Below are 14,962 nucleotides of genomic sequence, written 5' to 3' on the forward strand. Positions count from 1 at the left end.
CAGTGCTCCTCCCCACAGAGCCATGGTTTGAAGAGCATTCCACAGGTAGCTTTCCCGTTCACCTACACAAACTGTGGAGCATCTTTGGGATGCTGTAGAAAGGTCCATTCGAGATTTGGATTCTTCACCCAGGAATGTGATGGAATTGTGGACAGCAGTGAAGCAAGCATGGATGGAAATACCTGTGGGAAGCTTTCGTGGACTCAGTGCCTCGCTGTGTGACTGCCCTTTTCCTGGCAAAAGGTGGGCCTACCCGTAACTAGGTAGGTATTCCATGATTTTTGTCTACTCAGTGTATTATGATCATCTGCTCACCAGTGGTTCATTTATTTGGATATTCTTAACATAATTTTCCATTATGCTAATAAATTAAAAAGTAAGAGATTACCGCAATCTTTTTCGTGGAATGCTTCCAGTCAATTCTCTCTCGTATGTGACTAATAAAATAAGATGAAAAAAGTGAAAAAACGAATTAATGAATTCCCTCAATCATAGAGATGTGACCAAATCCGATGTGCAACGGAATCGAAAGCTGAGAGCCCCAACCCGACTCCGAAACACATCAAACCACCGCAGCAAGACCATGAGTGCCAGAAGGCATTGTGTCATAATAAATTGTTAAAACTGGTTCTGATAATAAATAATTAAAAACACTATTAAAATTAAAAAGATTAAAAACTATTTAAAATTAAATGGATTAAAAGTTATAATTTGGATGGATACTCAAATTAAACGAAATGCACAGCTGTTTTCCTTCCTTAAGCAGACTACGCTTTTCGGTTGATCGCCATGTTCACAGGATGGAACACGAAGTGTTTGTGTGTGTATTTGATTCTGAAATATAGAGAGATTATTTATATTGGCTCATGTGCAAAAAAGCACATGAGCCAAAAATCCGAAATTAGTTAAGGCTGTCGCACATTGATAGAATTTTCATGTAGTTTCATTTTAAGCATTTCAGTGATCAGTAATTTAATGTAATTGTGTTGTATATTTAAAATTACCGCTTCATTGAATAGGAATACGTGACCTTCATTGATTGCATGAAAGACCAACTCCAACGCATTTTCGCGCGACGTGCGGACGGAAGCAGCATGTTTCTTGACACGTAACTAACGTGCAACAAGTGGAACCCTCGTACGATGAATCACACTGACTACACAAAATCTTGTACACAAGATAATTTACCTGTGCTGAGCAAGAAGGAAGAATTGTGTGGTTTTTTTAATATATTGCGGAGCTTCTGCATGGGCCTGGCTATTATTTTGAATTCAGTATTTCTAAAGAGTTTATTAAGCTGCCTGTACCATTGTTCAACATATGGTATGGAAATAAAATGTGTTTTATTGGTATTATTAATGGGTATCATATTTACTGTTTTATTTTTAGCCTGTAAGCTGATTTGATTTATAATGGAGTGAGGATAGCCTCTATTTAAAAACCTATCGGTTAGTGTAACAATTTCTAAGTGTAAGGTGGGTTCAGACGTGGAATATTTGGAAGCGTTGATAAACCTGTTGAATATAATAGATCTCTTATACATGAATGGATGATAACTTCGGTAATGCAGGTACATCCCCGAATTGGTGGGTTTTTGGTAAATGCTAACTTGGATATTTTGCATGTCGCGTGTGAGGGTGAAATTTAAGAAGTTTAGGGCTTTTGTTTCTATCTGTTCCTCCTCCAGTGTATAATGTAGTCTCGTGTGAATATTATTGAATACTCGTAGAATGTCTTGAGTGGTGTTGTGATCTGTTATGACAAGTATATCATCAATATATCTCCCGTAGTAAGTAATGCGGGGAAGAAACGGTGTTAAATGAATATCCTCGATATTGGTAAGATAGATTTCCATTATAAGACTGCTCAGGTTCAAACCCATCCGTAAACTGAAAACCTGTTTGTATATAGTCTCTTTAAACTCAAAATAGTTTACTTCAAGAAGTTTGATTAATTTAAAAATTTCTTTTTTGGGTAATTTAGTGTGATTTATCGCGATAGAATCTTTGTATAACAGTTCCCAAACTACATCCAGAGTGTAGTCCACATTTACATTGGTGTACAAAGAGGTAACATCTAATGAAAACAATTTATCGTGAATGCCAAGCGTAATAGCTTTAATACTATTAAATAAAGTGTCATAATTTTTTATGCCAAACCCAATCACCTGTCTAAATGGCTTAATGATGTTGTATAAGTGAGCAGTGGCGCCTCTGTAGCCAGGTGGGCAGGAGCAGCAGTGCATAGCACATGCTTCTTGATTAGACTGGGGTTCGAGCCCGTGACCACCAAATACGGAGGATGCGGAAAGGTCAGGGAATGACTACCGCATATCCTCCGAGCAATATGGCCTTAGTTGCTAATGTTCCTAAAAAAAAAAACCAAACCAAACCATAAGTGAGCAGCTTATGTGTGTATTATGTCTGACAATTTTTGTATGAAACAATAGGGCGTACAGGAAAACTAGGTTTAGGAAGTTTAACTTGTCCGAAAAGTACAGGAATATTGTATGTCCTCGCTTTCAGCTCTTTTAAATTGGACCATGGAAATAAAATCAATTTTGCGATATGCCGTTAGGGTTTTGTTGTATTGGTTTACTAAATTTGGGAATACAGACCGGTCTATCACCCCGTAAGTAGAACTGTCCGATATGATAGAGTCCAATTTTCTAAAATATCCATAACTACAGTGTCCCGTTTTATCCATAATAACTACAGTGTCCCCTTTATCTGCTTTTTGGATAACAATATCTTTGTTCCCTCTAAGACTACGCAATGCTCTAATTTCATTCATATTAAGTCTGGATACCCGAAGAGTTTTAGAGTTATTGATTACCTGATTAACCTGCTGAACCAATACGTCTTTTTGCGGAATGTTGTGGAGACCATATTCAAAGTCTATCACAAATTGTTTCTTGGGGAGAGTATGAGGGCGGGTAAATTAAAGTTCAGACCCTTCGAAAGGAGAGAAATCTGATCCTTAGATAACGCATATGAATGCTTGTAATTTATTAACTGCTCTTGTACACGTTGTGATTACAAGTGCCTTCAAGTTTCCGGAATCCCCTCCCCCCCATACTTCTCCTTCAACCCATGCATGGTACTAAGTACTATAGGTTTTGATACCTTTCGTGTTTGGGGTTTTCATAAAAAAAAAAATAATAAAAAAATTAGTAACTTGTTTATATGTCGGCTTATTATGCATATGATGTGGGCAAGAACACATGTAAGCTGGATCTGTGTTATGTCTAAAAATAGTGGACGTACTGCTGTGTGTATGAGTGTCTGCTTGCATGAACATCTCCAGGTTATTGGTGGGTATATTGCATCTGTATAAGGGGGGGTCGATCCCGATATGAAACTGTTAATAAAGCATTAAACTAAGCGAGTGCCTATTTTTTATGTCGGTAGCCAATGCATCCTGCCTTAAATCTATAAAGGATTTTAACACGGTCCAATCGTTAGAATGTAAATATTTTTTTATTTTATCACCAAGTGCAGTCACCTGAGAATAATAACACCTCTTCATCGCAAAATGAGAATTTAAGGCGAGTTTAATAATTTGGCGTGACAGCAAAAGCCAGTTCTCTAATACCAGGAAGCCTATGATTAAGATTAACCCTCGCGAATTTAGGTGTGATATTTTCATGGAGGCAATATTTCAGAAAAGAAATATGATGTATTTGTGCGGAATATTTCAATGTCAATTTGATGTATTTTTGCACCATATTATACAAAAAATCTCTCATAATCAAACTTAAATTATGTGTGTATTATGTCGATAGACTGTTGAGAGAGAGCAGAATTAAGGGCAAAGTCAACGGGGAAAGATATTCAAATAAGAATTAATAAAAAATTCAGAGCTACAGGGCTCAATAGCTTTCACGATTTTTTAATATATTAAAAAGTAAGAGATTACTTCAATCTTTTTTGTGGAATGTTTCCAGTCAATTCTCTCTCATATGTGACGAATAAAATAAGATGAAAAAAGTGAAAAAACGAATTAATGAATTCCCTCACTCATAGAGATACGACCAAATCCAAATATGACCAAATACGTGATCAATGATTGTTATGTATTCCTATTCAATGAAGCGGTAATTTTAAATATACAACACAATTACATTAAATTATTGATCGCTGAAATGCTTGAAATGAAACTGCACAAAAATTCTATCAATGTGCGATGGCCTTATCTAATTTTGGATTTTTGGTCTTTTTTGCACATGCCAATAAAAATAATCTCTCTATATTTCAGAGTTAAATACACACAAACACTTTGTGATATTTCCATCCTGTGAACACAGCGATCAACCGAAAAGCATGGTCTGCTTAAGGAAGGGAAACAGCTGTGCATTTCGTTTAATTTTAAATAGTTTTTAATCTTTTTAATTGTGATTTTAATTATTTATTATTGGAGCCAGTTTTAACTATTTATTATGACACAATGTCTTCTCGCACATGGTCTTGCTGCGGTGGCTTGATGTGTTTTGGGGTCAGGTTGGGGCTCTCGGCTTTCGATTCCATTGCGCATCGGATTTGTGAATGAAGGAATTCATTTTTTCACTTTTTTCATCTTATTTTATTTCTCACATATGAGAGAGAGATAGAGAATTGACTGGAAGCATTCCACAAAAAAGATTGAGGAAAGAATATATTAAAAGATTTTTTAATATATTAAAAAATCGTGGAAGTTATTGAGCCCTGTAGCTCTGAAATTTTTACTAATTATATTAATAAATAACAAATATTTGCCTGCTGTGTCAGATGTATGTTGTGCTATACGTTACATGTGTAACATAGCTTGAGATGGTATTAAACTGAAATTTAAAGCATTGATTAACACTTATAGTATTGTGTAGTTTGTAATTAACAAATTAGAAGTATGGAATACTATAGTTGTAATTTATTATTAAGTTTGCTAAAACTCTTCAGGTTTATTTTGGTTTTGAAAAGAAATATAGATATTAAACTTGGTTATTCTTTCATGTTATTTCAGGTCATTTTGGCTTTGGGTGATTATATGAATGTTCAGTGTCATGCATGTATTGGAGGTACGAATTTAGGTGAAGATATCAGAAAACTTGATTATGGTCAACATGTTGTGTCTGGTACCCCTGGAAGGGTGTTTGGTGAGTACTTTGTGGCATGTAAACATTAATTGAAGAATATTGCGGTTTAGTTTTATTTGTTCTCTTTTTCTGAAAAAAATTTTTTTTCATGAAATAAGAAATCCACCCATAGTAAACATTTTTGTAGACTTTAAATGTAAGTCTACAAAATGTTGTAGACTTACATTTAATCTAGCTCAGTTAATTTTGGCATTGGTACTTTGGCACATGATGTGATAGTATATTCTGTCATTTAAAAATAAATCATACTGCTTACCCATGCTAGATAGTCCTCTTAACCTTTCTGTGCATGGCCAAATCAACTATTCCTGTTATCTGGAATTGAGGAGTAATTTCAATAGATGGGTCCATTGCATTAATTCCTTTAGCCAGTGAGCTGTTAATTGCTGGAATAAGTTAAGGTCAAGAGTTTGGGAACTTTAGAGCTCACCTGGATGAGCCTATGACCATATTTACAGAAGCGAAACTTTTTCTTTTTTTTTTTTTTCTGTCATGGGAAACAATGACCACACTTCAACTTGAAGAGAAAAACTTCTAATGAAATCACATCTAATCAAGAATTTTTTTTTTTTTTCAGTTTATCTCTGACAATTAAAATTTAATCTTTAATTTTTTGTTTTAGTTTGTATAAGTTGTATACAAAACTTGTATAAGTTTTTCTCTGGACCACTTTATAATGTAAGCTAAGTGTAGTGGCCAAAAGGTAATCTATTTATATATTCATCCACACAAAATTTTTTCCTTAAAATTGAAAGTGTAGTAACTCTGAATTTGAAATCCAAGAGATTGAAACCAAAATACCAGTTTCATGCAAAAAAAACTTTCTTAAATCAAAAACTCTGATAATGCATAATTCAGAATAATTTTTATTTTCACTCACATGATCAAATATTTTTGCATAATATAACTAAAAAAATTCATAAAAGTGACAAAAATTTTTTGAAAAGAAGGTAACCAAATATTTGGAATTTCTGAGATAGTCAGATGTACCGTGCATGAGATGTTTCACATGCTTGTGCAAATTATGTGTTTGCAAACAGGTGCCCTATAAATGCTGGCATGCTTGCCTTGGTTCATTACTATTTTCTTTTCTTTTCCTTTGTTAAATTGTGTCTAATAAATCTAAATACCAGACATGTTTGATTGATAACAATCTGGACCACTATCTGCATTTAACTGTGATTAATTATGAATCTGATATTTGGAAATAGCTGGTGATTTGCATTGTCAGAGTTCAACTGATTTTAATAAATATATATAACGGAAATACACTGCTTGACAAAATTAACAGAACAAAACATTTTTTATGAATATTTTATTGTGAACAGTGTTGCCGAAGGTGACTGTATGATATAATAGGCATCCTGCCAGGCAAATTCTGAATATCTAGTAGGAATCAATATACTACCTTACAGAGCTGCACATCATGCAAATTATTTATGCCTATAAAAACAAGGGTTATGGCCACATCACTTCATTCCTGTTTTTTCGCTTGCTCAGTGGGATAGCCGTATCTCCACTACTCAGGATGGCAACTCACTGTCGTTTAGATGATTCTTTCAGATGGCAGGCCATTGGATGACATGAAGCCAGGCACTTACAGGTGGCATATTGGCTTAATGTGTCAGGCAGTGTCCTCTAGTCGCTATGGAAACAGGTTCAGCAGACAGTAATCATTACACGAAGAACTGGCTAAGGTCACCCAAGAGCTACGTCAACCAGAACAGAATCTTATAGACACCCATCCAACAGCAAGACAGAACCCCATGATGTCCTGTCTTTTGAGGTTGTTGCAGCCACAGGTGAAAACATTTCCAACTGGACTGTGTTAAGATTCAAGTGGACTCAACACAAGATAGTGTAGAGTCCTGTAGCGTGTAGTCCTGTAAACAAATAATTTTAAACTTTGTGGCAGGTAATCTGACAGATTCTCAAAACTCAATTACTCTGCAAAAGTTGTGCAAGTTGTCTTCGCAAACAGGTGCCCTGCAAATGCATGTTGCAGGGCACCTGTTTGCAAATACTGAATAAACTACCAAATTTGCAGGCAATTTTGGTAAAGTTTGTCTATATGTATGATGGTAAAAATAGCACTAATTAATAGTTACATAAATCATTATTTTTGAGGGTTGCCTGTCAGGTGACTCACCACCACCACTCTTGAGTTAAAAGCAAAATTGTTATACTTTATTCGTATTTTTCATGATTATAAAAAAATTCAAACACCAATTAGGTTTGAAATTTTTTGTAATTTCACAGAAATAACCAATAATCTATAATAATTTTGTTTTTAATGTAAAATTCAGTTTTTCAGTTAACTTAGGCTTCTATAAACTTTATATCAAAAGTATAATTAAAGATAATTCCCTCTAGACATGATCAGAAGACGAAATCTTCGGACTCGTGCTATCAAGATGTTAGTACTGGATGAAGCTGATGAGATGCTGAATAAAGGTAAGTTTAAGTTATAGTTAAATTACGATGCTTGAATTATATATTACTGATCACTTAAAGTTAGCTTGTTGTGTGTGTGTGTGTGTGTGTGTGTGTGTGTGTGTGTGTGTGTGTGTGTGTGTGTTCTTAAATTTCATGAAAACCTTTTCCATAACTTATATGGAAGTTGGTTTTTTTTTTTTTCTTTTCAGATGCTTAATAATATAATTTTAAATTGTTTTACTGTAATTTTATATGTTAGTATTCTTAGTGCTTTTTTTATTACATAACAGTGAAGGAATTCGTTATTTTTCCATAGTTTTTTAAAGTGCATTGGTTGTGTTTTTCATAGCCACCATATCACAATTTCTGAAGACCTTTCACAGCACTTACAACAGGGTACTGTGAAAGGTATTCAGAAATTATTTGTAAAATAATGAGTAGGAGCAATTTTGCAATAGTTTTCAATTTTTCCTTGACTCCTATGGCAGATCAGATCACTTCCTTTTGATTATATTCTCAAGCACTTAATGATTTCTAATCAGATATTATAAAAGAGGTCATATCATGAATAAAACTGAATTTACCAAAAAAATGTCTTATTAACAGTATAACTTTCTGATATAAATTATTTTCACTAATTGTCTTAACAACAATTAGTGTTAGGTTCTGTGGTCTGCTAGACTCCTATGGCAAATGTCAGTTACTTGAAGATGAGTTGGTGCTCATATACTGACATGAACCTTGTTTGAAGTCTATTATTGATAAGATATATTATATGCTGCTGCTGTATGTGTGTAGAATGTTTTAATGCATTGCTAAAACTTGATTTTCTCTATTAGTTTTTAATAATAAGTTATAGGTAAGTTAGAGTTTAGAAATTAGTAAGTTAACTAATAAATTAGCATTGGGAACTGTAAATTCAGTATAAATAAAATTTTTTTTTTTTTTAGGTTTTAAAGAACAAATTTATGATGTGTACCGATACCTCCCTCCATGTACCCAAGTGTGCTTAATTTCTGCAACTCTGCCACATGAAATTCTTGAAATGACAAGCAAATTTATGACAGATCCCATTCGAATTTTAGTCAAACGGTATGTAGTCTCTGTTGTTATACATGTACACTGGCGTTGAAAGAAAGTGCATCACTCCTCAAAATTGTAATTGTTATTCAAATAATGTATGTGGCAATATTTTTACAGATTGCATCAGATAAGATTGACATGCATAGGTGATGATGTAATATTGCATCAGCTGTTACTTTCAGCTATATAAGCACGCTCTGCAAGAGTTGCAGAGCGTGCTTTTTTGCAACCGCAAAAGTTGCAGTTGCAGTGCCTTGCTTGTGTCAGGATGGCAAGTTACGTGCAGTTGACACCACGAAGAAAGATTGCTATTGTTGCTTTATGTGAGCAAGGATGTTCTTCCCGTTGTATTGCTTTTAGAGTGTCTTGTAATCAGTCGACAGCGAGTAGATTTTTTTCCAAGCTCAAGAATACTGGTTCTGCTGATAGGAAAAAAGGAACCGGATGCAAAGAAGTCTCTATCCCAAAACAGGACCGCGTTTTGAATCACTTATGCCTTAAAAACCGTAAAGCTTCTTCATCTGAGTTGAAAAGAGAATGGGAAGAATATACAGGAGTGGTAGCAAGTGCAGTAACAGTCAGAAGACACCTCTTCAAAAATGGACTTGTAGCCCGTCATCCTAAGAAAAAGCCCCTCCACACACAAAAAATGAAAAAGGCCTGATTAATTTGTTGTAAGGAGCATGTCAAATGGAACCCCGAGCAGTGGAAATCAGTTATTTTCTCGGATGAAATTAAATTCAACCTGCATGGCTCTGTTGGAAGACAAACAATTCGCCATAGATTTGGTGAAGAATACCATTCAGACCGTATGGTGTCTACAGTGAAATTCCCTACCAGCCAAGTGATATGGGATATTTTCATATTGCAGAGTAGGTCACCTGCAGTTTATAAAAGGTTCCGTAAATGCCAGTGAATACCTAGCTACGTTGGAAGGCAAATTGCTGCCAATCATTAGAGACCATTTCAACCTGCCAAGTAACTGCATCTTCCAGGATGACTCTGCTCCTTGTCATCGGGCGAAAAGTGTAAGTAGGCACTTCTGTAGTTACTTTAGCTTCATTTCTGCATTAGAGGTTTGACAGTAATTTGTTACAGGTAGAAAAATGGTTGAAAGAAAGGTCCATTACAACTATTAGCTGGCCGGGAAACAGCCCAGACCCGAATCCCATAGAGAACTGTTGGCATCGTGTGGAATCTGCAGTTGCCAGAGAGAAAGAAACCAAAGACCCTTAGTGAACTTCAGGAAACCATAATTCGTATTTGAAACCATAAACTATCAGTTGATTATCTTCAGAAATTGATCTTGTCAATGCCTTGATGGTGTGCTGCTGTGATCAGGGCCAGAGGCGGTTCAACTAAATATTAGTTTGCACGTGGTGAACTTTTCACCAGGTGCAAACCTGGTGAATTTAAAATGATAAACTGAAGCAAATTGAGGGCGTCTGATAACATTTCAGCTATAATTGTTGTGTTTACCAAAACTGTTGTATAAAGGTTGCAGATGCTCATTTTGGAATATTTTAAGAGCACCTGTCAAATATTACTTAGCTTTGCCTTAACTGTAATAAATATCTTTTGTTTATATGATGTGTACCGATTTGTGATATTAGTCTATTTGTGATATTAGTCATTAAAGTAATATACCATTGCGAAAAAGGGTTAGAAATGTGAAATTCCTAGGTGATGCATTGTCTATGAACACCAGTGTATACTGTATCAAGTTTTATCAAAGCTTACCATTCAGAATTGGGAAAGCAAATTAATATATAGAAAACAAAATATGTTAATTGACATTTAATCAGGATATTGATATTGTAGTATTAGTATTAGTAACGGCCGTATGGTGCAAGAAAGCCTATGGCTTATGCTGCACCAGCCAAAAAATAAAAAAATGTTAAAAAAATAATAATAAAAAATAAAAAAAATAACTGAATAATAATAATTAATAAAAAAAAAAATAAAAAGGAAATTAAACCTATCATCCTATGCGCTTCCCTTATCCGAAAGTAATATCCAGATGACCTTTGAATTTCCCCAAACTGTCGGCTTCTACCACCCATGAAGGCAACTTATTCCAGTAATTTATAACTTGCTGGCTAAAATAAAACTTGCCTGCAGTCCAATCTAAACATTTCCCCCCCGTAACTTGAGTTTATGTCCCCTAGTTCTAGCATCATTTATAATCTTGAAAACTTCGTCCTCATTCATTTTACTGATGCCTCTCAGAGCCTTAAACACCTCAATCAAATCTCCTCTGAGGTGTCTAGTTTCCAAACTCTGCAACCCACATATTCAAAGTCTTTCTTCATAAGGATGCCCTTTTGCCGATCTCACCAGGCGAGTTACCCTTCTTTGCACCCTTTCAAGAAGCTCGATGTCTTTCTTTAGGTGCGATCTCCATACTTGAACACAGTATTCCAAGTGTGGTCTAACATAAGCCTTATATAATGGGATTATCGCGTCCCTATCTCTACTTGCAAAAGTTCGATAGATCATCGATAGGACACCATGGGCCTTCCTTGCAACCTGTTTACAATGCTCAGAGAATTTCATGTCTGACCGTATCGTAACACTCAAGTCCCTTTCCTCCAGTACTGGGTTTAGTTGAACTCCACCAAGTGAATAAGTTTTTTTGGGATTACTGTTTACCAGGTGTAATACCTTACACTTTGTTGGATTAAAGCATAGCTGCCATTTTTCTGACCATTCCTGAAGTCTATCTAGGTCTCTCTGAAGAAGCTCAGCTTGACAGTGATCATTAACTACTCTACCAATTTTAACAGCATCTGCAAATTTAGACATCACGCTCTGGGGTTATTTCTACTCATATGCAGTACTTTACATTTGTCAATGTTCAGTTGCCAACTCTCAGCCCATTTGCTCAACTTTTCCAGATCTTGTTGCAGTAGCATACCGTCGTTAGTGTCATTAACAACCCTGCCGGCCTTCATATTGTTTGCAAACTTGGATATTAAGCCTGATATACCTTCATCAATATGATTGATAAATACCGAAAACAACAATGGGCCCAACACGGACCCCTGGAGGATACCATTAATAACATTAGTCCATGAAGAGCAATGTCCACTGATTACCACCTCTTCTCCACAGCAGCAACTTACCCTTAATGCCATACTGCTTCAACTTGTACAGCAGTTTTCCATGTGCAGCAGTATCAAAAGCTTTCCTGAAATCCAAGTACAGTCTGTCCTCGTATAGCACGATAGTTGTGTTCCTAGAAACCCTTGTGCAATGCAAAATCGTGCAATATAAACAACAGGCCCTATGGGAAAAGTGGGGTTAGGTGCCGACCACCCAAGATTGAACACACATTTGGAACCAAAACATTACCAAACACAATAAATAATCGGGTAATTTTAATCGTTATAAAATACTTACGTATTTTATAACGATTAAAATACGTAATAAAAGATATATTTTTTTATTATAATATAATAAATATTTTTTATTATTTATTATATTATAATAAAGTATTTTTAGTATTTTTTAATACTAAAAAAGTATTTTTTACGAATAAAATATGTATTTTATTCGTAAAAAATTTATTATATTAAATAAAATAGTCGTAATAAAATGCTTACATATTTTATAATATGTAAGTATAAATTATAATACATAAGTCGTAATAAAATGCTTACGTATTTAATTACGACTATTACGTAATAAAATATTGCTAACGCTTTTGCTTCTATCTTAAGCAAACTTGTTTTTTGTTTGATTTTCTATCCAAACAGATGACAGCCGTTCCATCTCTTCCAATTCTTGTCTTAATCTAATGAATTTTAATTACACTTTGAGTTGTTCCTGCTATGAAAGTTGTTTTTATTTTCTCTCCATTCTTTGTAATTCTCGGCATTGCCTCATTTAGGTCTGTAGCACGTGCAATATCACATGGTCTTTCATTTCGCTCAAAGCGTTTCACAATTTCATATATTTTTTTCTCTATCGACAGAGGCGGACTGGCCATAAGCCTTACCCGGGAAATGCCGGAGGCCGGTGTGATTTTGGCCATAAACCGTAGTATGAGGCCACTATAAATTTTCCCGGGTAAGAATTTTTGACCCAGTCCGCCTCTGTTTATCGATATTGCTTTTTTTTTCTCTCTCTCTCTCTCTCTCTCTCTGAATCTGCAGTGTGTTCGCCAGGACGCTTCCTTTTCACGCCTTTTAAGTATTTTACTAATTTTTAGGGAATAAAGCACAATTACAAAACGAGGAGGCACGCTTAAACATAAACAAGGCTGCGGGCGTATAGCAACTGAATAAACAACACCGTAAAGGCCGAGATACACTATTAACACCCCACATTTAACTAAAGCACATTTCTAAAGCACAATTTCCAGTTCGTTTCTGCTAGTGGAATCTGTTATAAACTGGTAGTAAACTCCATCTAATTTCATTTGTGATTATATCGATAGCTGGAATTGTTGGTTTTTACATTATTATGATGAAATGTGTTTCCCCTTCACTGATATAAAACACATAAATACATTTTCAGAATCTTCTTCATTCCTATCGTGTTGCGTTCGGTTGGGGTGATTCCGCGTTCGACTGCCATTTCTTGTAAACACAAAGGCGAATCATGCATAAGCGAATTCGGTTCGTGTTATATAAGATAATGTTCCCCTATTTATAAATCGTGTATGATCGAATTCGTGTAACGTAAACACGTGTTATACGAGGACCGACTGTATATGATATAAAAATTATTTTTTGCATCCAGTTCCTTTGTGTTCTCATTGTAGTATCCAATCAAATTGGTGAGGCCTCCGTTAATTTCCCTGAAACAGAAGTTAAATTAGAGGTCTGTAATTATGTGTCACCCTTTGATCTTCCTTTGTGAATTGGGGTCACATTTGCATATCTCCAGTCCAAGGGGACCATCCCTGAGTCCAAGGAAGCTCTCATAATTATGGCTAAGGGTTTGCCTACTTCCTTTGCTGCCTCCTTTAATATGACTGAATACATCCCATCCACCCCCAGGTGTTTTTCTTGTTTAACTTCAACAATTTCTCCTTCACTTTGCTCTCAGTTATTACAAAATCATTTAGCTTCCTACTAGAGTTTCATAAACTTCTGGTATTTTCCTCCCTGAATAACTCCTCATGTGTGAATGTAGATGCAAAGTACTCATTCAGTTTTGTCAGCTACCTGAGTAGGGTCCTCAGCAGTCGAACCATTGATATCAAGTGGACCAATCTGATTTGTCCCCTTCCTTTTTGAGTTTACATACATAAAGAACGCTTTGCTGTTTTTCTTTGCGTCCTTTGTCAAAGATTTTTCGACTTATTTTATAATCAGAGAATATTAATTATGATTTGAATATAGTCAGTTTTATTTAATTTTTCCATAGACCTTTTATTTATTTGATGTTAAAAATCAATGACCAATGTATGTGGAATTTTATGTTTTTCCTCAGAGCTTTTGTGCTTTACTAAAAATTCCTGCTTATATACTGCCATCTTGATTTTAAAATTATCCTGGAAATTTTGATTAAAAGATTCCATTTATCCTGCATCCAGACTCCTATAAATATCCTGATAAAGTTTAAAAAAAAAATCACCTTTTTCATATGACTTCACTCTTATTTCTACATTGTCACTGCAATTTGTGTATTTGTATATATTCTGAATATTCAATTTTTGTACTTATACACTCTTTAGATTATAATGGCATGTAGCATAATCCCTACTATGTTTAAGGCTGTTTGTGGAATCATTGCTTTTCACGTTATCTCTAGCAATAGAAGGAGTGTTGTTGTTATACTACTGCTGATTATACATAACTATGTGAATTATTGTGAAAATTTTAATGATCTTATTCTGCATATCATGAATTTAGTTGGGACGCACAAAATCCATAGCAGCTGAATGATGAAGTAAAAGCTTTGGTTCCTCTACTTCATCAGGCAGGTGTTTGGAAGGAAAGGCAAGAATTAGCTTAAAATTTATTGTTAATTCTGACATAGCTTTGATTTTATAATACAATATTAACTACTGTACACCTTTGAATAAATTAGATAGTATGACTCAGAGCTGTAATATTCAATATGTTCTATGTTGATAATAATATTAGTAAAATAATAAGAGGAGTTTACCTCAATATAGTACGTAGAACACTTCCGTATGATACCCTCCAGAAATTAAAACGGAAAAAACTAAAAAATTGACAACTTACCAGTACATTAGAGTAAAATATAAATAATTAAATAATCAATTTAACACAATTCAAATCAGTTTAAAACAATTAAAAATCAAATTAACGTAATTAAAAGAATCTAACAAAAATA

At 34.7% G+C, this 14,962-nt stretch overlaps 1 protein-coding gene across 1 annotated transcript in view; it reads left to right on the forward strand.

Annotated features, from left to right (window-relative positions):
* The window catches only part of LOC150076884 (eukaryotic initiation factor 4A-III), a 51,141-nt gene that overhangs the window by 10,964 nt on the left and 25,215 nt on the right, over positions 1-14,962 (forward strand). The window contains exons 4-6 of the mRNA XM_090386457.1: positions 4,999-5,131; positions 7,505-7,585; positions 8,518-8,659. Of these exons, the coding sequence (XP_090242583.1) occupies positions 4,999-5,131; positions 7,505-7,585; positions 8,518-8,659 (356 nt within the window). The remainder of the gene's footprint in view (positions 1-4,998; positions 5,132-7,504; positions 7,586-8,517; positions 8,660-14,962) is intronic.

Source organism: Mastigoproctus giganteus, chromosome 12 (assembly GCF_048544385.1).
Source record: "Mastigoproctus giganteus isolate SK-2022 chromosome 12, ASM4854438v1, whole genome shotgun sequence".
Taxonomy (NCBI): Eukaryota; Metazoa; Arthropoda; class Arachnida; order Uropygi; family Thelyphonidae; genus Mastigoproctus; species Mastigoproctus giganteus.